This window comes from Salmo trutta, chromosome 6, assembly GCF_901001165.1.
Source record: "Salmo trutta chromosome 6, fSalTru1.1, whole genome shotgun sequence".
NCBI classification, from domain to species: domain Eukaryota; kingdom Metazoa; phylum Chordata; class Actinopteri; order Salmoniformes; family Salmonidae; genus Salmo; species Salmo trutta.
The window spans coordinates 55,307,866-55,332,713 of record NC_042962.1 but is presented as its reverse complement, the minus strand read 5'-3'; the positions used below and the strand labels follow the sequence as shown (position 1 = coordinate 55,332,713).

General features: G+C 43.9%; 1 protein-coding gene across 3 annotated transcripts in view; it reads left to right on the top strand.

Moving 5' to 3' along the window:
• The window catches only part of LOC115196347 (interleukin-1 receptor accessory protein-like 1-B), a 326,173-nt gene that overhangs the window by 254,601 nt on the left and 46,724 nt on the right, over positions 1-24,848 (top strand). For all 3 annotated transcript variants that reach the window (XM_029757107.1, XM_029757104.1, XM_029757105.1), the window contains exon 7: positions 23,939-24,071. In XM_029757107.1, the coding sequence (XP_029612967.1) occupies positions 23,939-24,071 (133 nt within the window). The remainder of the gene's footprint in view (positions 1-23,938; positions 24,072-24,848) is intronic.

Here is a 24,848-nt window from a genome sequence, read left to right as displayed (position 1 = left end):
ATACAAAACTAGAAACTAAACATAGAAATACAAAAATGGACAAACACCCCCCTGTCACGCCCTGACCTACTCTACCATAGAAAAGAACAACTTACTATGGTCAGGACGTGACAGTACCCCCCCCAAAGGTGCGGACTCCGACCGCACCTACAAAACCAACAACAAAATCCCCCTAAACAACAAACCCCCCCCCAAAAAAAAAACACAACACAAAGGGAGGGTAGGGTGGGTGACTAATGTCTATGGCGGCGGCTCTGGTTCCGGGCGTAGTATCCCCACCGCCTGCTGATCCGCCAACTGCCGCTGAAGACTCTGGGCTAAAGGCCGCCGCTGAAGACTCTGGGCTAAAGGCCGCCGCTGAAGACTCTGGGCTAAAGGCCGCCGCTGAAGGCTCCGGGCTGCAGACCGTCACTAGAGGCTCCGGGCTGAGGAGCGTCGCTGGAGGCTCCGGACTGAGGAGCGTCGCTGGTGGCCTGATGCGTGGGACTGGCATAGGAGGCACTAGACTAGTAACACGCACCTCAGGGCGAGTGCGGGGAGCAGGAACAGGACACCCCAGACTGGGCAGGCGCACTGGAGGCCTGATGCGTGGGACTGGCATAGGAGGTGCCAGACTAGTAACACGCACCGCAAGGCGAGTGAGAGGAGGAGGCACAGGACGTACTGGGCTCCGGAGGCGCACCGGAGGTCTGGAGCTTAGAGTTGGCACACCCCGTCCTGGCTGGATGGTGATTTGAGCCAAGCAAGGGCGGAGCGATGGCGTAGGACGAACTGGGCTGTGCTGGTGAAAGGGGGGTACCGTGCGTAGAGCAGGTGCAGGATAACCTGGACCGAAGAGACACACTGGAGACCAGATATGCTGAACCAGCGCACGGCCAACTGTAGCACGGCAACGGTGAGGAGCTTGCACCGAGCGCACCGGGCTGTGAGTGCGCACTGGCGACACAGTGCGCATCACCTCATAACATGGTGCTTGCTCGGTCACTCGCTCCCCACGGTAAGCACTGGGAGTTGGCTCAGGTCTTAAAATCGCCTTAGCCAATCTGCCCATGTGCCCCCCCAAAAAAATGTTTTGGTGTTGCCTCTCGTCATTGCCTCTTGGTGGATATAGCGCCTCATAGTATCGCCGCTCCGCTCTTGCTGCCTTGATCTCCTCCTTCGGACAGTGATACTCCCCAGCCTGCCTCCAGGGTCCTTTCCCGTCTAATATCTCCTCCCAAGTCCATTTTTCCCGCTGCTCCATTCCACGCTGCTTGGTCCTTTGTTGGTGGGTGATTCTGTCACGGCTGTTCGAATGATCGGACCAAAATGCAGCGTTGCTTTCGTTCCACATATTTATTGGACAGTGAAACTTAATGCAATACAAAATAAACTGAAGGAACAAAACAACAAACCGTGACGCAGGAGGAACAAACACACTCACAAAATATAATCACCCACAAAACACAAGTGGGACAAACATCAACTTAAATATGGCCTCCAATTAGAGACAACGACAACCGGCTTCCTCTAATTGGAGGTCATGCCAAACAAAACCCAACCTAGAAATACAAAACTAGAAACTAAACATAGAAATACAAAAATTGACAAACACCCCCCTGTCATGCCCTGACCTACTCTACCATACAAAATAACAACTTACTATGGTCAGGACGTGACACTGTAGGCCTCATAGAAGTGATATTGTAACCGTACTGGGATATATTGACATGTACTATTATAATATAATGTTATGTGATTCCATCTTACCTTGAGGCAACACAAAGATCATAAAAGATCTGTAACATACGTTTCAGGCTATCCAAATATGGTGTTTCCCATCCATGATGCCCACATGAATTTACATATAGCGGCTCCCACAGAGCATGAAATATGGACTTGTTCTGTACACGCCGTCTGGCGCAATGCACTCTGGGACGCCGAATGATTGACACATCAGCACTTCTGGCCTTAAATTTATGCATGTGTCATGATATTCCCTTAAAATATTCTCTCGACTCCGGCACAAGGTCATAATTTAGCTACGTCCGGTTTACTTCTCACTCCCTTGATAGCATTGCTTGTAATTTATCGTATTGTTTTAATTAAATGGATTGCGAACGGCGGCTTAAGTGCCTAGGTTTTTTAAGACAAGCAATTTTTTGAAGAAACACAAGGTTATCTCAATTGTCAAAGTCCGCGGTGCAGCGGCGGACTGCACAGCACAGCACACACATAAAGAGGTATCTATAAAGTTGAAAAGGCTCTAAACTGCTACCGTGTGTTTAGCTGAATTGGATGGTTATACAAATGTCACCTAGAGGAGGAAGGGAGGGAAGGGAGGAGAGCTACTTCTCCACACTGGGGGAGACTACAGTACAGAGGCCCTAGAGGGACAATTTAAAGGGGTCGATGGTGTGGAATCTGTCTGTATGCAGCAGGAAAGGGTGGTGATGGTGGGAAAGCGTGACCAGTGAATTGATTCGTGATGCCAAGACGCTTTTGCTGCAATTTCAGTCAACCATCAGAAGAGCCGAGGGCAGAAGAAATGAGACGGTCATGGATTTAGATTTAGAAGTCAGAATGGTCAGTGATTATGAGATTTGGGCCCAATCAAAGTCATGGAGAAGCGAGCCTCAAAGGTCATTCCTTTATTCCTTTTGAGGACTTTCTTCAAAAATAAAATCACATAGAAAGAATTTAAAATCTGCCTTAAGTCAAAGATACATTACATGTGAAAGTTGAGACAAATGAAGACAGCCGGCACTATACCCTTTTGGGTCACAGAGTTCGTATTACTGTGTCCTTGTCCTTCTCCTTACTGGTCGTTTCACTTCCTCATTGAAGCCATTTGGTCTGGTCAGGGGTTCCAAGCTCTTCTCTCCTATAGGATAGCGTCTGGTATGACTGTAACCTTTTCCTGTAGCCCTGGCTGCTGCAGAGTCCCTACTCCCCAGCCACTGCACCAGCACATGTCTGGCCCCTTTGATTGTTACGCTCCTGAATCTGGCTGCTGCCCTCCCAGGACTCGCTTTAGGAGAGAAAGAGAGATAGAGGGAGGAAGAAAGAGAGCAGATAAAAAGCAAGGGAGAGTATGAGAGCAAGGGGAGAGGAAGAGAGGAAGAGGAGACAGAGAGAGGGATAGGGAAAGTAAGGGGGGGACAGCAGACAGGAAATCTGTGCTCCTGAGTGTCAGCACGCACAGTCGCCTCTGAGGCCACGGCAAACTCTGTCAGCCCTCTCTACTCTCATATCCTAAAGCAGAGGGAGAAATTATCCTGAGAGAGAGAACGAGAGAGAGGGAGATAGACAGAGGAAAAGCGAGAGAGACATTGATTCCCCTCTCCCTCCTTCAACAGGGATTTGTGGGGATAAGGAGCAACATTTCTCCTTTGGCTTCTACAGCCCCTCCACCCATCAAAGTCCTCGCTTCACTGACTCAGACAACCCTCCTCCACATTCTACTCACGTGTCCCATTGATCCTCCACACAATGGCCAAGCCCTGGGAAAAGCACCTACAGTATAGCCTACGAGCTACACTACAGCACTGTGCTGTTGGTCTGTCATTAGATGGACTTCCAGGGCCCAGGGAGTCAGGGACTGGAGGTGTGAGACACAGCCTGAGCTTAGTGAGCTGTCCCTGGGCAGGCAGTGAGCCATCTCTGGCTAGCCTAGCTCCACTCACAGCCTCCTCGCTCCACTGGACCATACAGGGACTGACTCGAAGCTTGGCCATGGAGGTTTGGAGGGCTGCCAAGTAGTTTTTGGGGTTAGGGAAGTCAGATAAGGTCACCCCTCAGCACTGATGTAAGGTCCGTTTGGGTAATTTCTCCCCTAATGGTTAAGGTGAGGATTAAGGGAGGGTAAAACTGATCCTAGATCTGTGCCTCCAGGAGGGAACTTTTACACTGAGCCAGTGGGGCCCACAGAGTCTGACCCAGCAGTGCCTGAAGGACCCCAGTGTGTTGTGCTTTGTCTGGATCTCTGTCTGGCCTTGCTTCAGTAGCTCTCCCCACCGAGCGCTGCTTAGAAATTCTCCAGACCTTCCCGTGGGCCTGGCTAAAGCCATAGGTGTCCGGGGTTTATAGTGAATGCTCAGTGAATGTGCAGATGGGCTGATAGCGATTCCTTTTTCTCCTTGAGTGAGCGCTTTCACCCCTGCCTGTCTGTCGACCCTGGATAGCGTCAACATTTTAGAGAGGACACTAGTCCTTGAAGCGGTGGAGTGGAATTTCTTAAAGAAACTTAGGGTAAACAAAATGTGTGTTGTCGAAAATGAATAAAATAAGTATTGATGGTAATCGATTGGTTAGCATCGAAACACTTCATTAGCGAGTTAAGCAATGACCTGGTCTCAGATGAGAGTTGTAGTGCGCTTTGACAACCTTGGTTGGTAGAAAGGAGCTATATAAATGCTTTGACTACCTCGGTTGGTAGAAAGGGGCTATATAAATGCTTTGATTACCTCGGTTGGTAGAAAGGGGCTATATAAATGCTTTGATTACCTCGGTTGGTAGAAAGGGGCTATATAAATGCTTTGATTACCTCGGTTGGTAGAAAGGGGCTATATAAATGCTTTGACTACCTCGGTTGGTAGAAAGGGGCTATATAAATGCTTTGATTACCTCGGTTGGTAGAAAGGGGCTATATAAATGCTTTGACTACCTCGGTTGGTAGAAAGGGGCTATATAAATGCTTTGACTACCTCGGTTGGTAGAAAGGGGCTATATAAATGCTTTGACTACCTCGGTTGGTAGAAAGGGGCTATATAAATGCTTTGATTACCTCGGTTGGTAGAAAGGGGCTATATAAATGCTTTGATTACCTCGGTTGGTAGAAAGGAGCTATATAAATGCTTTGACTACCTCGGTTGGTAGAAAGGGGCTATATAAATGCTTTGACTACCTCGGTTGGTAGAAAGGGGCTATATAAATGCTTTGATTACCTCGGTTGGTAGAAAGGGGCTATATAAATGCTTTGATTACCTCGGTTGGTAGAAAGGAGCTATATAAATGCTTTGACTACCTCGGTTGGTAGAAAGGAGCTATATAAATGCTTTGACTACCTCGGTTGGTAGAAAGGGGCTATATAAATGCTTTGATTACCTCGGTTGGTAGAAAGGAGCTATATAAATGCTTTGACTACCTCGGTTGGTAGAAAGGGGCTATATAAATGCTTTGACTACCTCGGTTGGTAGAAAGGGGCTATATAAATGCTTTGATTACCTCGGTTGGTAGAAAGGAGCTATATAAATGCTTTGACTACCTCGGTTGGTAGAAAGGGGCTATATAAATGCTTTGACTACCTCGGTTGGTAGAAAGGGGCTATATAAATGCTTTGATTACCTCGGTTGGTAGAAAGGGGCTATATAAATGCTTTGACTACCTCGGTTGGTAGAAAGGGGCTATATAAATGCTTTGATTACCTCGGTTGGTAGGCAGGGGCTATATAAATGCTTTGACTACCTCGGTTGGTAGAAAGGGGCTATATAAATGCTTTGACTACCTCGGTTGGTAGAAAGGGGCTATATAAATGCTTTGACTACCTCGGTTGGTAGAAAGGGGCTATATAAATGCTTTGATTACCTCGGTTGGTAGAAAGGGGCTATATAAATGCTTTGACTACCTCGGTTGGTAGAAAGGGGCTATATAAATGCTTTGATTACCTCGGTTGGTAGAAAGGGGCTATATAAATGCTTTGATTACCTCGGTTGGTAGAAAGGGGCTATATAAATGCTTTGATTACCTCGGTTGGTAGAAAGGGGCTATATAAATGCTTTGATTACCTCGGTTGGTAGAAAGGGGCTATATAAATGCTTTGATTACCTCGGTTGGTAGAAAGGGGCTATATAAATGCTTTGATTACCTCGGTTGGTAGAAAGGGGCTATATAAATGCTTTGACTACCTCGGTTGGTAGAAAGGAGCTATATAAATGCTTTGACTACCTCGGTTGGTAGAAAGGGGCTATATAAATGCTTTGATTACCTCGGTTGGTAGAAAGGGGCTATATAAATGCTTTGATTACCTCGGTTGGTAGAAAGGGGCTATATAAATGCTTTGATTACCTCGGTTGGTAGAAAGGGGCTATATAAATGCTTTGATTACCTCGGTTGGTAGAAAGGGGCTATATAAATGCTTTGATTACCTCGGTTGGTAGAAAGGAGCTATATAAATGCTTTGACTACCTCGGTTGGTAGAAAGGGGCTATATAAATGCTTTGATTACCTCGGTTGGTAGAAAGGGGCTATATAAATGCTTTGATTACCTCGGTTGGTAGAAAGGGGCTATATAAATGCTTTGATTACCTCGGTTGGTAGAAAGGGGCTATATAAATGCTTTGACTACCTCGGTTGGTAGAAAGGGGCTATATAAATGCTTTGACTACCTCGGTTGGTAGAAAGGGGCTATATAAATGCTTTGATTACCTCGGTTGGTAGAAAGGAGCTATATAAATGCTTTGACTACCTCGGTTGGTAGAAAGGAGCTATATAAATGCTTTGACTACCTCGGTTGGTAGAAAGGGGCTATATAAATGCTTTGATTACCTCGGTTGGTAGAAAGGGGCTATATAAATGCTTTGACTACCTCGGTTGGTAGAAAGGGGCTATATAAATGCTTTGATTACCTCGGTTGGTAGAAAGGAGCTATATAAATGCTTTGACTACCTCGGTTGGTAGAAAGGGGCTATATAAATGCTTTGATTACCTCGGTTGGTAGAAAGGAGCTATATAAATGCTTTGACTACCTCGGTTGGTAGAAAGGAGCTATATAAATGCTTTGACTACCTCGGTTGGTAGAAAGGAGCTATATAAATGCTTTGACTACCTCGGTTGGTAGAAAGGGGCTATATAAATGCTTTGATTACCTCGGTTGGTAGAAAGGGGCTATATAAATGCTTTGACTACCTCGGTTGGTAGAAAGGGGCTATATAAATGCTTTGATTACCTCGGTTGGTAGAAAGGGGCTATATAAATGCTTTGATTACCTCGGTTGGTAGAAAGGGGCTATATAAATGCTTTGATTACCTCGGTTGGTAGAAAGGAGCTATATAAATGCTTTGACTACCTCGGTTGGTAGAAAGGGGCTATATAAATGCTTTGATTACCTCGGTTGGTAGAAAGGAGCTATATAAATGCTTTGACTACCTCGGTTGGTAGAAAGGAGCTATATAAATGCTTTGACTACCTCGGTTGGTAGAAAGGAGCTATATAAATGCTTTGATTACCTCGGTTGGTAGAAAGGGGCTATATAAATGCTTTGATTACCTCGGTTGGTAGAAAGGGGCTATATAAATGCTTTGACTACCTCGGTTGGTAGAAAGGGGCTATATAAATGCTTTGATTACCTCGGTTGGTAGAAAGGAGCTATATAAATGCTTTGACTACCTCGGTTGGTAGAAAGGGGCTATATAAATGCTTTGATTACCTCGGTTGGTAGAAAGGGGCTATATAAATGCTTTGACTACCTCGGTTGGTAGAAAGGAGCTATATAAATGCTTTGATTACCTCGGTTGGTAGAAAGGGGCTATATAAATGCTTTGATTACCTCGGTTGGTAGAAAGGGGCTATATAAATGCTTTGACTACCTCGGTTGGTAGAAAGGGGCTATATAAATGCTTTGATTACCTCGGTTGGTAGAAAGGGGCTATATAAATGCTTTGATTACCTCGGTTGGTAGAAAGGAGCTATATAAATGCTTTGACTACCTCGGTTGGTAGAAAGGAGCTATATAAATGCTTTGACTACCTCGGTTGGTAGAAAGGAGCTATATAAATGCTTTGATTACCTCGGTTGGTAGAAAGGGGCTATATAAATGCTTTGATTACCTCGGTTGGTAGAAAGGGGCTATATAAATGCTTTGATTACCTCGGTTGGTAGAAAGGGGCTATATAAATGCTTTGATTACCTCGGTTGGTAGAAAGGAGCTATATAAATGCTTTGACTACCTCGGTTGGTAGAAAGGAGCTATATAAATGCTTTGACTACCTCGGTTGGTAGAAAGGGGCTATATAAATGCTTTGACTACCTCGGTTGGTAGAAAGGGGCTATATAAATGCTTTGATTACCTCGGTTGGTAGAAAGGAGCTATATAAATGCTTTGACTACCTCGGTTGGTAGAAAGGGGCTATATAAATGCTTTGACTACCTCGGTTGGTAGAAAGGGGCTATATAAATGCTTTGATTACCTCGGTTGGTAGAAAGGGGCTATATAAATGCTTTGACTACCTCGGTTGGTAGAAAGGGGCTATATAAATGCTTTGATTACCTCGGTTGGTAGGCAGGGGCTATATAAATGCTTTGACTACCTCGGTTGGTAGAAAGGGGCTATATAAATGCTTTGACTACCTCGGTTGGTAGAAAGGGGCTATATAAATGCTTTGACTACCTCGGTTGGTAGAAAGGAGCTATATAAATGCTTTGATTACCTCGGTTGGTAGAAAGGGGCTATATAAATGTTTTGATTACCTCGGTTGGTAGAAAGGGGCTATATAAATGCTTTGACTACCTCGGTTGGTAGAAAGGAGCTATATAAATGCTTTGACTACCTCGGTTGGTAGAAAGGAGCTATATAAATGCTTTGACTACATCGGTTGGTAGAAAGGAGCTATATAAATGCTTTGATTACCTCGGTTGGTAGAAAGGAGCTATATAAATGCTTTGACTACCTCGGTTGGTAGAAAGGGGCTATATAAATGCTTTGACTACCTCGGTTGGTAGAAAGGGGCTATATAAATGCTTTGACTACCTCGGTTGGTAGAAAGGGGCTATATAAATGCTTTGATTACCTCGGTTGGTAGAAAGGGGCTATATAAATGCTTTGATTACCTCGGTTGGTAGAAAGGGGCTATATAAATGCTTTGATTACCTCGGTTGGTAGAAAGGGGCTATATAAATGCTTTGATTACCTCGGTTGGTAGAAAGGAGCTATATAAATGCTTTGATTACCTCGGTTGGTAGAAAGGGGCTATATAAATGCTTTGACTACCTCGGTTGGTAGGCAGGGGCTATATAAATGCTTTGATTACCTCGGTTGGTAGAAAGGGGCTATATAAATGCTTTGATTACCTCGGTTGGTAGAAAGGAGCTATATAAATGCTTTGACTACCTCGGTTGGTAGAAAGGAGCTATATAAATGCTTTGACTACCTCGGTTGGTAGAAAGGAGCTATATAAATGCTTTGACTACCTCGGTTGGTAGAAAGGGGCTATATAAATGCTTTGATTACCTCGGTTGGTAGAAAGGGGCTATATAAATGCTTTGACTACCTCGGTTGGTAGAAAGGAGCTATATAAATGCTTTGACTACCTCGGTTGGTAGAAAGGAGCTATATAAATGCTTTGACTACCTCGGTTGGTAGAAAGGGGCTATATAAATGCTTTGATTACCTCGGTTGGTAGAAAGGAGCTATATAAATGCTTTGACTACCTCGGTTGGTAGAAAGGGGCTATATAAATACTTTGATTACCTCGGTTGGTAGAAAGGAGCTATATAAATGCTTTGATTACCTCGGTTGGTAGAAAGGAGCTATATAAATGCTTTGATTACCTCGGTTGGTAGAAAGGGGCTATATAAATGCTTTGACTACCTCGGTTGGTAGAAAGGAGCTATATAAATGCTTTGATTACCTCGGTTGGTAGAAAGGGGTTATATAAATGCTTTGATTACCTCGGTTGGTAGAAAGGGGCTATATAAATGCTTTGATTACCTCGGTTGGTAGAAAGGGGTTATATAAATGCTTTGATTACCTCGGTTGGTAGAAAGGGGCTATATAAATGCTTTGATTACCTCGGTTGGTAGAAAGGGGTTATATAAATGCTTTGATTACCTCGGTTGGTAGAAAGGGGCTATATAAATGCTTTGATTACCTCGGTTGGTAGAAAGGAGCTATATAAATGCTTTGACTTCCTCGGTTGGTAGAAAGGGGCTATATAAATACTTTGACTTCCTCGGTTGGTAGAAAGGAGCTATATAAATGCTTTGACTACCTCGGTTGGTAGAAAGGGGCTATATAAATGCTTTGATTACCTCGGTTGGTAGAAAGGAGCTATATAAATGCTTTGACTACCTCGGTTGGTAGAAAGGAGCTATATAAATGCTTTGACTTCCTCGGTTGGTAGAAAGGGGCTATATAAATACTTTGACTTCCTCGGTTGGTAGAAAGGAGCTATATAAATGCTTTGATTACCTCGGTTGGTAGAAAGGGGCTATATAAATGCTTTGATTACCTCGGTTGGTAGAAAGGGGCTATATAAATGCTTTGACTACCTCGGTTGGTAGAAAGGGGCTATATAAATGCTTTGATTACCTCGGTTGGTAGAAAGGAGCTATATAAATGCTTTGACTACCTCGGTTGGTAGAAAGGGGCTATATAAATGCTTTGATTACCTCGGTTGGTAGAAAGGGGCTATATAAATACTTTGATTACCTCGGTTGGTAGAAAGGAGCTATATAAATGCTTTGACTACCTCGGTTGGTAGAAAGGGGCTATATAAATGCTTTGATTACCTCGGTTGGTAGAAAGGGGCTATATAAATGCTTTGACTACCTCGGTTGGTAGAAAGGGGCTATATAAATGCTTTGATTACCTCGGTTGGTAGAAAGGAGCTATATAAATGCTTTGACTACCTCGGTTGGTAGAAAGGGGCTATATAAATGCTTTGATTACCTCGGTTGGTAGAAAGGGGCTATATAAATGCTTTGACTACCTCGGTTGGTAGAAAGGGGCTATATAAATGCTTTGATTACCTCGGTTGGTAGAAAGGGGCTATATAAATGCTTTGACTACCTCGGTTGGTAGAAAGGGGCTATATAAATGCTTTGACTACCTCGGTTGGTAGAAAGGGGCTATATAAATGCTTTGACTACCTCGGTTGGTAGAAAGGGGCTATATAAATGCTTTGACTTCCTCGGTTGGTAGAAAGGGGCTATATAAATACTTTGACTTCCTCGGTTGGTAGAAAGGAGCTATATAAATGCTTTGATTACCTCGGTTGGTAGAAAGGGGCTATATAAATGCTTTGATTACCTCGGTTGGTAGAAAGGGGCTATATAAATGCTTTGACTACCTCGGTTGGTAGAAAGGGGCTATATAAATGCTTTGATTACCTCGGTTGGTAGAAAGGAGCTATATAAATGCTTTGACTACCTCGGTTGGTAGAAAGGGGCTATATAAATGCTTTGATTACCTCGGTTGGTAGAAAGGGGCTATATAAATACTTTGATTACCTCGGTTGGTAGAAAGGAGCTATATAAATGCTTTGACTACCTCGGTTGGTAGAAAGGGGCTATATAAATGCTTTGACTACCTCGGTTGGTAGAAAGGGGCTATATAAATGCTTTGATTACCTCGGTTGGTAGAAAGGAGCTATATAAATGCTTTGACTACCTCGGTTGGTAGAAAGGGGCTATATAAATACTTTGACTACCTCGGTTGGTAGAATAGGGCTATATAAATGCTTTGATTACCTCGGTTGGTAGAAAGGGGCTATATAAATGCTTTGACTACCTCGGTTGGTAGAAAGGGGCTATATAAACGCTTTGATTACCTCGGTTGGTAGAAAGGGGCTATATAAATGCTTTGATTACCTCGGTTGGTAGAAAGGGGCTATATCAATGCTTTGATTACCTCGGTTGGTAGAAAGGGGCTATATAAATACTTTGATTACCTCGGTTGGTAGAAAGGGGCTATATAAATGCTTTGACTACCTCGGTTGGTAGAAAGGGGCTATATAAATGCTTTGACTACCTCGGTTGGTAGAAAGGGGCTATATAAATGCTTTGATTACCTCGGTTGGTAGAAAGGGGCTATATAAATACTTTGATTACCTCGGTTGGTAGAAAGGGGCTATATAAATGCTTTGATTACCTCGGTTGGTAGAAAGGAGCTATATAAATGCTTTGATTACCTCGGTTGGTAGAAAGGAGCTATATAAATGCTTTGACTACCTCGGTTGGTAGAAAGGAGCTATATAAATGCTTTGACTACCTCGGTTGGTAGAAAGGGGCTATATAAATGCTTTGACTACCTCGGTTGGTAGAAAGGGGCTATATAAATACTTTGATTACCTCGGTTGGTAGAAAGGGGCTATATAAATGCTTTGATTACCTCGGTTGGTAGAAAGGGGCTATATAAATGCTTTGATTACCTCGGTTGGTAGAAAGGGGCTATATAAATGCTTTGATTACCTCGGTTGGTAGAAAGGAGCTATATAAATGCTTTGACTACCTCGGTTGGTAGAAAGGGGCTATATAAATGTTTTGATTACCTCGGTTGGTAGAAAGGGGCTATATAAATGCTTTGACTACCTCGGTTGGTAGAAAGGGGCTATATAAATGCTTTGACTACCTCGGTTGGTAGAAAGGGGCTATATAAATGCTTTGATTACCTCGGTTGGTAGAAAGGAGCTATATAAATGCTTTGACTACCTCGGTTGGTAGAAAGGGGCTATATAAATGCTTTGATTACCTCGGTTGGTAGAAAGGAGCTATATAAATGCTTTGACTACCTCGGTTGGTAGAAAGGAGCTATATAAATGCTTTGACTACCTCGGTTGGTAGAAAGGGGCTATATAAATGATTTGATTACCTCGGTTGGTAGAAAGGGGCTATATAAATGCTTTGACTACCTCGGTTGGTAGAAAGGGGCTATATAAATGCTTTGATTACCTCGGTTGGTAGAAAGGAGCTATATAAATGCTTTGACTACCTCGGTTGGTAGAAAGGGGCTATATAAATGCTTTGATTACCTCGGTTGGTAGAAAGGGGCTATATAAATGCTTTTATTACCTCGGTTGGTAGAAAGGGGCTATATAAATGCTTTGATTACCTCGGTTGGTAGAAAGGGGCTATATAAATGCTTTGATTACCTCGGTTGGTAGAAAGGGGCTATATAAATGCTTTGATTACCTCGGTTGGTAGAAAGGGGCTATATAAATGCTTTGATTACCTCGGTTGGTAGAAAGGGGCTATATAAATGCTTTGACTACCTCGGTTGGTAGAAAGGAGCTATATAAATGCTTTGACTACCTCGGTTGGTAGAAAGGGGCTATATAAATGCTTTGATTACCTCGGTTGGTAGAAAGGGGCTATATAAATGCTTTGATTACCTCGGTTGGTAGAAAGGGGCTATATAAATGCTTTGATTACCTCGGTTGGTAGAAAGGGGCTATATAAATGCTTTGATTACCTCGGTTGGTAGAAAGGAGCTATATAAATGCTTTGACTACCTCGGTTGGTAGAAAGGGGCAATATAAATGCTTTGACTACCTCGGTTGGTAGAAAGGAGCTATATAAATCCATTCAATTTTTATGACTATTATTATTAGTGTTCTGTTCCATATCTGAATCAGGCATATCGGTACAATGATCATCCATTAGAGCAGTGGGCTTTTGTATTAAATACCCTTTGTGCTTAAGTGCGTTGCATTGTTGAAAATGTCAATGCAGGAGAGCATGTTGATCTTTTGAAAATGTCAGGCTGTGGTCTACCAGCCATGCATTATTTGGATGTGGTCTCTCTCTCTCTCTCTCTTTCTCTCTCTCCAACTCTCTCTATAACTTCAGAGTCCATGGTGCAGTATAACCCGATCGATCCTCTATGGCCAGCCAGGCACACGTCCATACTGTACATTGATCTCTATAAGCTCGCATTCGATTGCAGTGTACTTGCCCTCTGATTGGAAATCAACACAACCATTCAATGTGCTACAGACAGCGGTTTACAACCAAATCTCGAACGATCTAACGTTACATCTCAACAACGATCATAATGAAGAGTGCAGGTCTGGTCTGCTGTGTACTGTAGTAGAAATCCTCAATTTACTCCGTGCATGGCCGAGGACTCTTCAGAATGGTTTAGACTAGGCACGGTGGTTTGGTTATTGCTATTGTGATGCTCCATAAACTCACAGTGTTTCCGTAATGAGAGGAACGTCATGCCAGCCAATTTTGGTAATGAGGTCCAATGGAAATATGTGTCTAGTCGTGGATGGGCCATGAGTGAGACAGCAGAGAGCTGGCTAATTGAATGTGGTGGTCACAGTAGTGTAAGTAGCAGCTTATACTGGGAGAAAGAGGACAACAAAGCATCATGAGAGAAGCATAGAGAAACCATTAGCCTTATGCATCCAAGTGTGTCCCTGCACAGCCACACACACACACACAGCCACACACACTTAGTCAATCAGAGGACACACACACACACACACATGCACGCTCACGATGAAGGAAGAGTAGGAGGATTAAAAAGACTTTCAATGTCATTACAGCTGGGATTTGAAAGGCACTGAAAGTCTCCAAAGCAGCGTTCCTTCACTTTGAAATCTTTCTCCAATTGTAACTGAAGCGTCATTTATTCAGGACAGCTATATTAGAAAGGGAAAGCTTCCTCACTTACAAACTGCTCTGCTGTTAGCAGATGAGTCCACATACAAAACAAGGAATATGCTTGGTCAGTGCTTGACTTAGACTTGGGTTTCTCATATAGGATGTACAGTACTGTCTTGTCCTTTATAGTGGGCGCGTTCCTCTGCCCAGATCTGATGCCTGCCAGATCTTACAATGCGTGGATATATATTTTACCTATCAGCTAACCACAATCAAATGTTATAGCAATCTGATGATCTGGAACAGACCTCGGGGTTATACGATGATCTGGAACAGACCTCAGGGTTATATGATGATCTGGAACAGACCTCTGGGGTTATACAATGATCTGGCACAGACCTCTGGGTTATATGATGATCTGGAACAGACCTCGGTGTTATACGATGATCTGGAACAGAGCTCGGGGTTATACAATGATCTGGAACAGACCTCAGGGTTATACGATGATCTGGAACAGACCTCAGGGTTATATGATGATCTGGAACAGACCTCAGGGTTATATGATGATCTGGAACAGACTTCAGGGTTATATGATGATCTGGAACAGACTTCAGGGTTATATAATGATCTGGAACACACCTCAGGGTTATATGATGATCTGGAACAGACCTCGGTGTTATACGATGATCTGGAACAGACCTCAGGGTTATATGATGATCTGGAACAGACCTCGGGGTTATACGATGATCTGGAACGGACTTCAGGGTTATATGCTGATCTGGCACAGACCTCAGGGTTATATGATGATCTGGAACAGACCTCAGGGTTATATGATGATCTGGCACAGACCTCGGGCTTATATGATGATCTGGAACAGACCTCAGGGTTATATGATGATCTGGCACAGACCTCAGGGTTATATGATGATCTGGAACAGACCTCGGGGTTATATGATGATCTGGAACAGACCTCGGGGTTATATGATGATCTGGAACAGACCTCAGGGTTATATGATGATCTGGCACAGACCTCAGGGTTATATGATGATCTGGAACAGACCTCAGGGTTATATGATGATCTGGCACAGACCTCAGGGTTATATGATGATCTGGAACAGACCTCAGGGTTATATGAGGATCTGGAACAGACCTCAGGGTTATATGATGATCTGGAACAGACCTCAGGGTTATATGATGATCTGGAACAGACTTCAGGGTTATATGATGATCTGGAACAGACTTCAGGGTTATATAATGATCTGGAACACACCTCAGGGTTATATGATGATCTGGAACAGACCTCGGTGTTATACGATGATCTGGAACAGACCTCAGGGTTATATGATGATCTGGAACAGACCTCGGGGTTATACGATGATCTGGAACGGACTTCAGGGTTATATGCTGATCTGGCACAGACCTCAGGGTTATATGATGATCTGGAACAGACCTCAGGGTTATATGATGATCTGGCACAGACCTCGGGCTTATATGATGATCTGGAACAGACCTCAGGGTTATATGATGATCTGGCACAGACCTCAGGGTTATATGATGATCTGGAACAGACCTCGGGGTTATATGATGATCTGGAACAGACCTCGGGGTTATATGATGATCTGGAACAGACCTCAGGGTTATATGATGATCTGGCACAGACCTCAGGGTTATATGATGATCTGGAACAGACCTCAGGGTTATATGATGATCTGGCACAGACCTCAGGGTTATATGATGATCTGGAACAGACCTCAGGGTTATATGAGGATCTGGAACAGACCTCAGGGTTATATGATGATCTAGAACAGACCTCAGGGTTATATGATGATCTGGAACAGACCTCAGGGTTATATGATGATCTGGAACAGACCTCAGGGTTATATGATGATCTGGAACAGACCTCAGGGTTATATGATGATCTAGAACAGACCTCAGGGTTATATGATGATCTGGAACAGACCTCAGGGTTATATGATGATCTGGAACAGACCTCAGGGTTATATGATGATCTGGAACAGACCTCAGGGTTATATGATGATCTAGAACAAACCTCAGGGTTATATGATGATCTAGAACAGACCTCAGGGTTATATGATGATCTGGAACAGACCTCAGGGTTATATGATGATCTGGAACAGACCTCAGGGTTATATGATGATCTGGAACAGACCTCATGGGCCCTCATTACTTGCCTCTCAGGCTGTACTTCTTTGAGGTGTATATGGTCTGGACATGTACCTACATGCTCATTGAGACCAGTGTGTGCGTGTGTGTGTGTGTGTGTGTGTGTGTGTTATGTGTGCGTGTGTGCTCCTCTGGCGATCGGGCATCCCATCGAATCGACTGCTTCCTTCCTCCGCTCAGAGCAGTGATGCCAATGCTGCAGCTTTTTACCTTATTACTGTGACTAAGAGAGGCTTAAGGAAGGCAGAGGAAGATAAGGAAGAGAGGGAGGAGGGAGAGAGTAAGGGAGAGAGAGAGAGAGAGAGAGAGAGAGGGAGAGGGAGAGAGAGAGGGGGAGAGAGAGAGAGAGAGAGGGAGAGAGAGAGAGAGAGAGAGAGAGAGAGAGGGAGACAGAGAGAGGGAGACGGGGAGAGAGAGAAATGGAGAGAGGGAGAGAGAGGAAATGAGAAAGGGAGAAAGAGAGAGGAGGAGAAGTAGAGAGAGGAAGAGGGGAGAGAGGAAGGGAGAGAGAGGGTGTGTGTGTGTGTGTGTGTGTGTGTGTGTGTGTGTGTGTGTGTGTGTGTGTGTGTGTGTGTGTGTGTGTGTGTGTGTGTGTGTGTGTGTGTGTGTGTGCGTGCCCTCCTGTGGTGTCAGTGTGATCTTGGCCTACCTAGATTAACATGTCAATAAAGGTACTCCCACTTTGTGATTATTATGTGCATAATCTCCATTATCTGATGCTGGGAATTTGCAGTATATTATGTACATACACGAATAATGGTACATTAGAGCCTGCATGACTTGTGGTATTACATAGAATAAAATGGGGGGATTTCCAATCCCCCAGGAATAAAGGTACAGTATTTTTGTGGAGTAGAAAGAGGAGAATAATGATTCCTCTCAGAGCTGAACCTATCAACATGCTTTGCTTTTTTTTTGCATCAGTGCATTTCTGTACCTGCTCTGTAGCTCCATCGTGACCTCTTGTGGACATGAGTGCTACTGCGCCATGTTGCTCCACCACATAACTCAGCTCAATGGGCACACTAACTGTCACACTCAAGGTGCATCCTGCAATTCTAAGCCATTGAATTGGCCCTAGTCTCCCAAATAGCTGAAGTTTAGAGGTGTTTACCATAATTCATGTAGGGAAAAGATACACATCAACCAGATTCACAGGTCCATTTATGTTTACCTGGTTTCTGCTCCAAATAATCTGACAAGGTGGCTGCAACATGGTGGAACGTTTCAGAACCAGAGAGAGATGGTCAAATAAATCCCTATTATCTTTGAACTGCCAATTATCCTCCACCGCTATCTGCCATCTCACAGACATCTGAGCCCCAACCCCTGGGGGAGGGATGGGGAGATGAGTGAGAACACTAATGAATGATGCTGAATCACCTCTTTGACTTTCTCAACATACTTTTAATGGCCGCTCCTTGATCAGTCCAGTTTAATATGGGCTCTAGTGGCTAGCCTCTCTGGCTCTCTGGCTTTGATGGTGTTTTGGGTTACGGTGTGGATATTGTGGGCTCACAGCACATGGCTCAACTGTTGGTTGGTATACAAAATGTTAGTTGTCACTCAATGACAACTAATGAGATAGACTGGCCGGTCTATGTCCCAGATTGCATGTACACAAGTGTGCGTCTGTGTGCCTGCCTGTAATGGGGAAATTTCATATCACTAAATGTAATATTTAGTTTACAGTAAGCTAGTTTTTGTTCTAGCACTACACAGCTGATTCAAATAATCAACGCTTGATGAAGAGTTGATAATTCGAATCAGCTGTGTAGTGCTGGGGTTTAGAGTGATCGACACAATGTTTAGCTTATTTAGAGTTTCTGTAATACACATGAATTCCTGTGCAGAAGAAAGACACAGCACAAATGAGAAAACAGAGTGAGAAATAAAGAGAAAAAAAGAGCAAATGGGATCCATAATCCTGGCGTCTCGTCGTTGGTCCCAAGTCCCCGGGGCGGGCTGGGTGGAGTTAAGAGACACCGGGCTTATCTCTCCCTCCGCCACATAAGATATGGCTGGGAAATGAGCTGAGAGGGGAGAAAAAGCTCCAGCACAGGGAGAGAATCTGTCTCCTGAGCCGTGTCAGCTTACCCCTCAGCCCCATTCACTGTGTCAGTCAGTCAGTCTAGTCCCTGGCCTCTGGAGTCTATCTGCACATCACATCACTCTGTGCCTGCCTGTCTGTCTGTCTGCCTGTCTGTCTGCTGGATGGAGCCAGGTGCTGCTGCTACAGATTACCAACATCTGATTTCCATGAGATTCCCCTCCAAATGGCTGGTGAAGTAGTGTAGGTGGTGGTTATAGTTGCTTGAATGTCATTCTTGATGTCAATGCTCCTTTCTGACAATCTCGAGGGTATCGTATGATCCTGAGGCCTGAATCTCTCTCCGTCCAGTAGAATGTAGAGGTTTTTATGCTTCTACACCTGCATTGCTTGCTGTTTGGGGTTTTAGGCTGGGTTTCTGTACAGCACTTTGTGACATCAGCTGATGTAAGAAGGGCTTTAGAAATACATTTGATTGATTGAAAATAAATGTGATTTTATTAAGGTTAGATGAATAATAATGATGGCGTTTCAGTACCTCTACCAGTTGTTTGAACACGAACCGCCTCTTCAATCGCGGACACATCATTAGCATTAGCCAGATCTTTGGGGTGGCATGCATTGTATCTGATATGCATAGCACATCCAATATGCTTTAAAGTGGATCTGACAGCGTTTTAACTACTTTGCTGACATGAAACAAACAGACAATCATAATATCAGTCAAAAATATCAAATTCCCAGTTGATGCTACAAAACCAACTTGATAAGACGTTTTAAAAGTAGGTTCTATTTGACTCAACGTTCCATGATGTACAGTAAGACATTGTTGGCAGAATAGATTGATGCAGTTCAATGCATGATTAATATCATTCACCAATACATTTCTTGATAGTTCCAAAAATATTGCTATCAGGTTGTAAATCACAGTTGGCCTGGTATATTGTTTGCTGCCTCCATTCAGGATGCACCGTTTCAGTTTCCATGACTCAATATTTTGGACAAAAACAGACGAATGTAACCAAGGCAGGGAATGTCAATACAATCAAACTAGCCAGGCCAATGATCACAGGTCAGTCATAATGTGGCTAATAGCTTGGCTAATAGCTTGCTATACAACTTGAATGACTGTTATTGTAGGTGAAAAGTCATGACTATGGTTGATTTTCCAGTATCTAGACTGTTCTCCCAAAAGTATTGAGACAGAAAACATAGGGTGAATTAATAGACATGTGAAAGCAGAGTAAAGGCTGAGCTCAGATGAATGGTCAGAGCTGGATTAACAAAGAGTTAACCCTTGGACATATAAAAACAGAACATAAGCAGAACCCATGGGAGTGTACAGACCGGGTTAACATGGAGTTAATCACTAGACATGTTAAAACAGAACGTAAGCAGAGAATGTGTACCTTAGTTAATTATTATAGGCACCAAAAGCCATGTATCTGTAAGAAGAACCTATGTTTGTACTAATCAAATATTATTAGAAAAGCACTTATATTAGGAAAGTATATAGACAATAAATGTATTATTTTTTGTATAAACACTATGGCGCCGCCACGCTTATAATCTAAATTGAGCAGATGTGGGCGTTAACAAGCAAGAATTGGGACAAGAAGATAATGGTGGCGAGAGACCAAGGGGTGTTAATCATCTACATAGAGGGGAGTGACCATGTGTGTTATCTGAAAGTGGAAACCTATAAAGCCTGAGGTCTGTAACAAGAAAAATCAGTTGTTCCATGGAATTGCTCGGCTCTGTTACTTTGTAATAAAGTCTATTTGAAGAAATATTTGATTCAATATTTCCTCAACATTATCCAGTTAGCATATCGCTTGTGTTCGCAAATTCATTCTGGCTATCTATTTCAGAACAGACTTGTCTGAGTGTGTCAGAGCGCAGAATAACTGATGCATTTACTAACGTGCTACACCGGCTGAATATGACCGGTGTCAGTAAACGTAGGCAGAAAAAGTAATAGTTCATCAAGAATGCTCTAGATAACATGTAAACAGCCTAGCTAACCAGCTCTGCTAGGGCGAGTAAAGTGGTCAGAGTGAGGTGTTCTCTCATTTGTGTCTGGAAGTAGCAAGCTAGCCAACTTTAGCCAGTTAGCTTGGGTGCTGGCAAGCTGCAGGACGGGAAGTCTACAATTCCCCATCGTTTATCAGTACAATTTTGACGGCCAACTAGCTGAAACAATTTGAGAGGGTTTACAGTGCATTCGGAAAGTATTCAGACCCCTTGACTTTTTCCATATTTTGTTACGTAATTTTTTTCCCTCATCAATCTACACACAATACTCCATAATGACAAAGGAAATACAGATAAATCCTTTACATAAGTATTCAGACCCTTTACTCAGTACTTTGTTGAAGGACCTTTGGCAGCGATTACAGCCTCAAGTCTTCTTGGGTATGAAACTACAATCTTGGCACACCTGTATTTCAGATCTTCTCCCATTCTTCTCTGCAGAACCACTCAAGCTCTGTCAGGTTGGTTAGGGAGCGTCGCTGCACAGCTATTTTCAGGTCTCTCCAGAGATGTTCGATAGGGTTCAAGTCCGGGCTCTGGTGGAGCCACTCAAGGACATTCAGAGACTTGTCCCGAAGTCACTCCTGCATTGGCAAACTCCAAGTGGGCTGTCATGTGCCTTTTACTGAGGAGTGGCTTCCGTTTAGTCACGCCTGATTGGTGGAGTGCTGCAGAGATGGATGTCCTTCTGGAAGGTTCTACCATCTCCACAGAGGAACTCTGGAGCTCTGTCAGAGTGACCATCGTGTTCTTGGTCATCTCCCTGACCAAGACCCTTCTCCCCCGATTGCTCAGTTTAGCCGGGTGGAAAGCTCTAGAAAGAGTCTTGGTGGTTCCAAACTTCTTCCATTTAAGAATGATGGAGGCCACTGTGTTCTTGGGGACCTTCAATGATGCAGAAATGTTTTGGTACCCTTCCCCAGATCTGTACCTCGACAATCCTGTCTCGGAGCTCTACGGACAATTCCTTTGACCTCGTGGCTTGGTTTTTGATCTGAAATGCACAGTCAACTGTCGGACCTTATATAGACAGGTGTGTGCCTTTCCAAATTATGTCCAATCAATTTAATTTACCACAGGTGGACTCCAATCAAGTTGTAGAAACATCACAAGGATGATCAATAGGAAAAGGATGCACCTGAGCTCAATTTCGAGTCTCATAACAAAGGGCCTGAATACTTACGTAAATAAGGTATTTCTGTTTAGTTTTTTAAATAAATTTGCAAAAATGTCTAAAAACCTGTTTCACTTTGTCATTGTGGGGTATTGTGTGTAGATTGATGAGGAACAGATGTATTTAATTAATTTTAGGATAAGGATGTAACGTAACAAAATGTGGAAAAGGGGAAGGGGTCTGAATACTATCTGAATGCACTGTACTGTATCTAATGTTCTTTCATTATGTTTTAGCTCATCTTGCTCTGGCTAGCATTGGTTGTTGATGTTGTTGTTGTTGATGTGCATAACTGAGGGAGAGAAAACCTACCTTTTCGTGGTTGTTTGATCAATAGGACTGTAAAGTTCCCAAATGTAAGAGGACTCCCATGATATTTACATATTTACAGAAATCCATTCAGGTGTATTTTGTGGCTTTTGCCAAATGCGTTCTAATAATCTAACGTCCAGTTCAACGTGAATGATGGCAGGTCGTTGTGGCAAATGGCTTGTTTGCACGAAGGCCTACAGTAGCTTTGATTGGCTATGGTTCACCGGTGTGCGTAGACTCCGGTCCTGGACAAGACAGTTGTTTTTATTTGGTTTTATTTACTGCAGTGTCTATTATTTCTCAAAACTTCACGGCCGGTTTCCCACTCTATAATGCTATAGAATTTTCACAAATGCCTTAGTATACGTAGTTCCCAAACATTCTAAGAATTTATGAAAATGTGAAAATGACCATATCTAAGTGCTTGCTTGTCAGAATTTTTTTTTTAAAGTGTCATATTCTTTGTGGGAGTGTATATGAACAGATTTTAATAAGATTTCCCTTTAAATAGCACTGAGGCTGTTGTGTGTAGAACATCTTTCACCATGCACGCTGTGAATCATGTTTCACACTCACACTAATTGGTAGGGTGGAACAATAAGGGTACTGGGCTAATAACCACCCCCTGCCCTTTGTGTAGAGGACGCCAGGAATGTGCGTGGGAGAGAGTGAAAGAGAGTTCAGCAGTGTTCAGGAGCATGAGGGAGAGAGTGGGAGAGAATGGGAGGAGTGATGGGAGCTTCTGAGGCGGTAGGAGAGCTTCAGAGCGGATATGGGAACTTCAGAGGGGATAGGAGAGCTTCAGAGGGGATAGGAGAGCTTCAGAGGGGATAGGAGAGCTTCAGAGGGGATAGGAGAGCTTCAGAGGGGATAGGGGAACTTCAGAGGGGGCAGGGGAACTTCAGAGGGGATAGGGGATCTTCAAAGGGGATAGGAGAGCTTCAGAGGGGATAGGAGAGCTTCAAAGGGGATAGGAGAGCTTCAGAGGGGATAGGGGAGCTTCAGAGGGGATAGGAGTGCTTCAGAGGGGAAAGGAGTGCTTCAGAAGGGATAGGAGTGCTTCAGAGGGGATAGGGGAACTTCAGAGGGGATAGGGGAACTTCAGAGGGGGCAGGGGAACTTCAGAGGGGATAGGGGAACTTCAGAGGGGATAGGGGAGCTTCAGAGGGGATAGGGGAGCTTCAGAGGGGATAGGGGATCTTCAGAGGGGATAGGAGAGCTTCAGAGGGGATAGGAGAGCTTCAGAGGGGATAGGAGAGCTTCAGAGGGGATAGGGGAGCTTCAGAGGGGATAGGAGAGCTTCAGAGGGGATAGGAGAGCTTCAGAGGGGGCAGGGGAACTTCAGAGGGGGCAGGGGAACTTCAGAGGGGATAGGGGATCTTCAGAGGGGATAGGAGAGCTTCAGCGGGGATAGGGGAACTTCAGAGGGGATAGGAGAGCTTCAGGGGGGCAGGGGAACTTCAGAAGGGGTGGAGAGCTTCAGAGGGGATAGGAGAGCTTCAGAGGGGATAGGAGAGCTTCAGAGGGGTTAGGGGAACTTTAGGGGATAGGGGAACTTCAGAGGGGTTAGGGGAACTTTAGGGGATAGGGGAACTTCAGAGGGGTTAGGGGAACTTTAGGGGGGCAGGGGAGCTTCACGGTTGTCTATGAGTTCAGGAGGATGTAGGTGTTGGAAGGCACAGCAGAGTCTGGAGGTGTGCATTAGAGCCTAGACAATAGGAGACACCATCTAATAAGAATCACCCATATTATCCATGCTACTGGAAAGACCTAGATTAGTGGGCTCCACCTCTCCCAGACATTTTCCCCTGCTTTACCCACAACTATATTACTTCCTTACCACGACAACCATGGCTTATTTCCTGTTTCCTGTCTCCACAGGAAGTCAAGTCAACCTGACGTGCCGAGCATTCTTCGGCTTCGCCGGGGAGGTCAGTCCGCTCATCTACTGGATGAAGGGAGAGAAGTTCATTGAAGACCTGGACGTGGAGAGGTTCAGAGAGAGTGACATCAAGTAAGACCATGTCACACACTTCAAGTAACACCCTGTCACACACACACACTTCAAGTAACACCCTGTCACACACACACACACACACTTCAAGTAAGACCCTGTCACACACACACACTTCAAGTAACACCCTGTCACACACACACACTTCAAGTAACACCCTGTCACAGACACACACTTCAAGTAACACCCTGTCACACACACACACTTCAAGTAAGACCCTGTCACACACACACACACTTCAAGTAACACCCTGTCACACACACACACTTCAAGTAACACCCTGTCACACACACACACTTCAAGTAACACCCTGTCACACACACACACTTCAAGTAACACCATGTCACACACACACACTTCAAGTAAGACCCTGTTACACACACACATTGCATGAGGTCATATGGGAGTGGTATGTTCTATTAAACTTATGTACAGAGAATATACATACATTCCTGCATGAACTGTCAAAAGTCAAAGCCACAGTTTTGACCAACACACTTGTGGTGGTATGTTGTAATGCTATGACCAGGCTATGGTATGATGTAATGCTATTACCAGGCTATGGTATGTTGTAATGCTATTACCAGGCTGTGGTATGATGTAATGTTATTACCAGGCTGTGGTATGATGTAATGCTATTACCAGGCTGTGGTATGTTGTAATGCTATTACCAGGCTGTGGTATGATGTAATGCTATTACCAGGCTATGGTATGTTGTAATGCTATTACCAGGCTGTGGTATGATGTAATGCTATTACCAGGCTGTGGTATGATGTA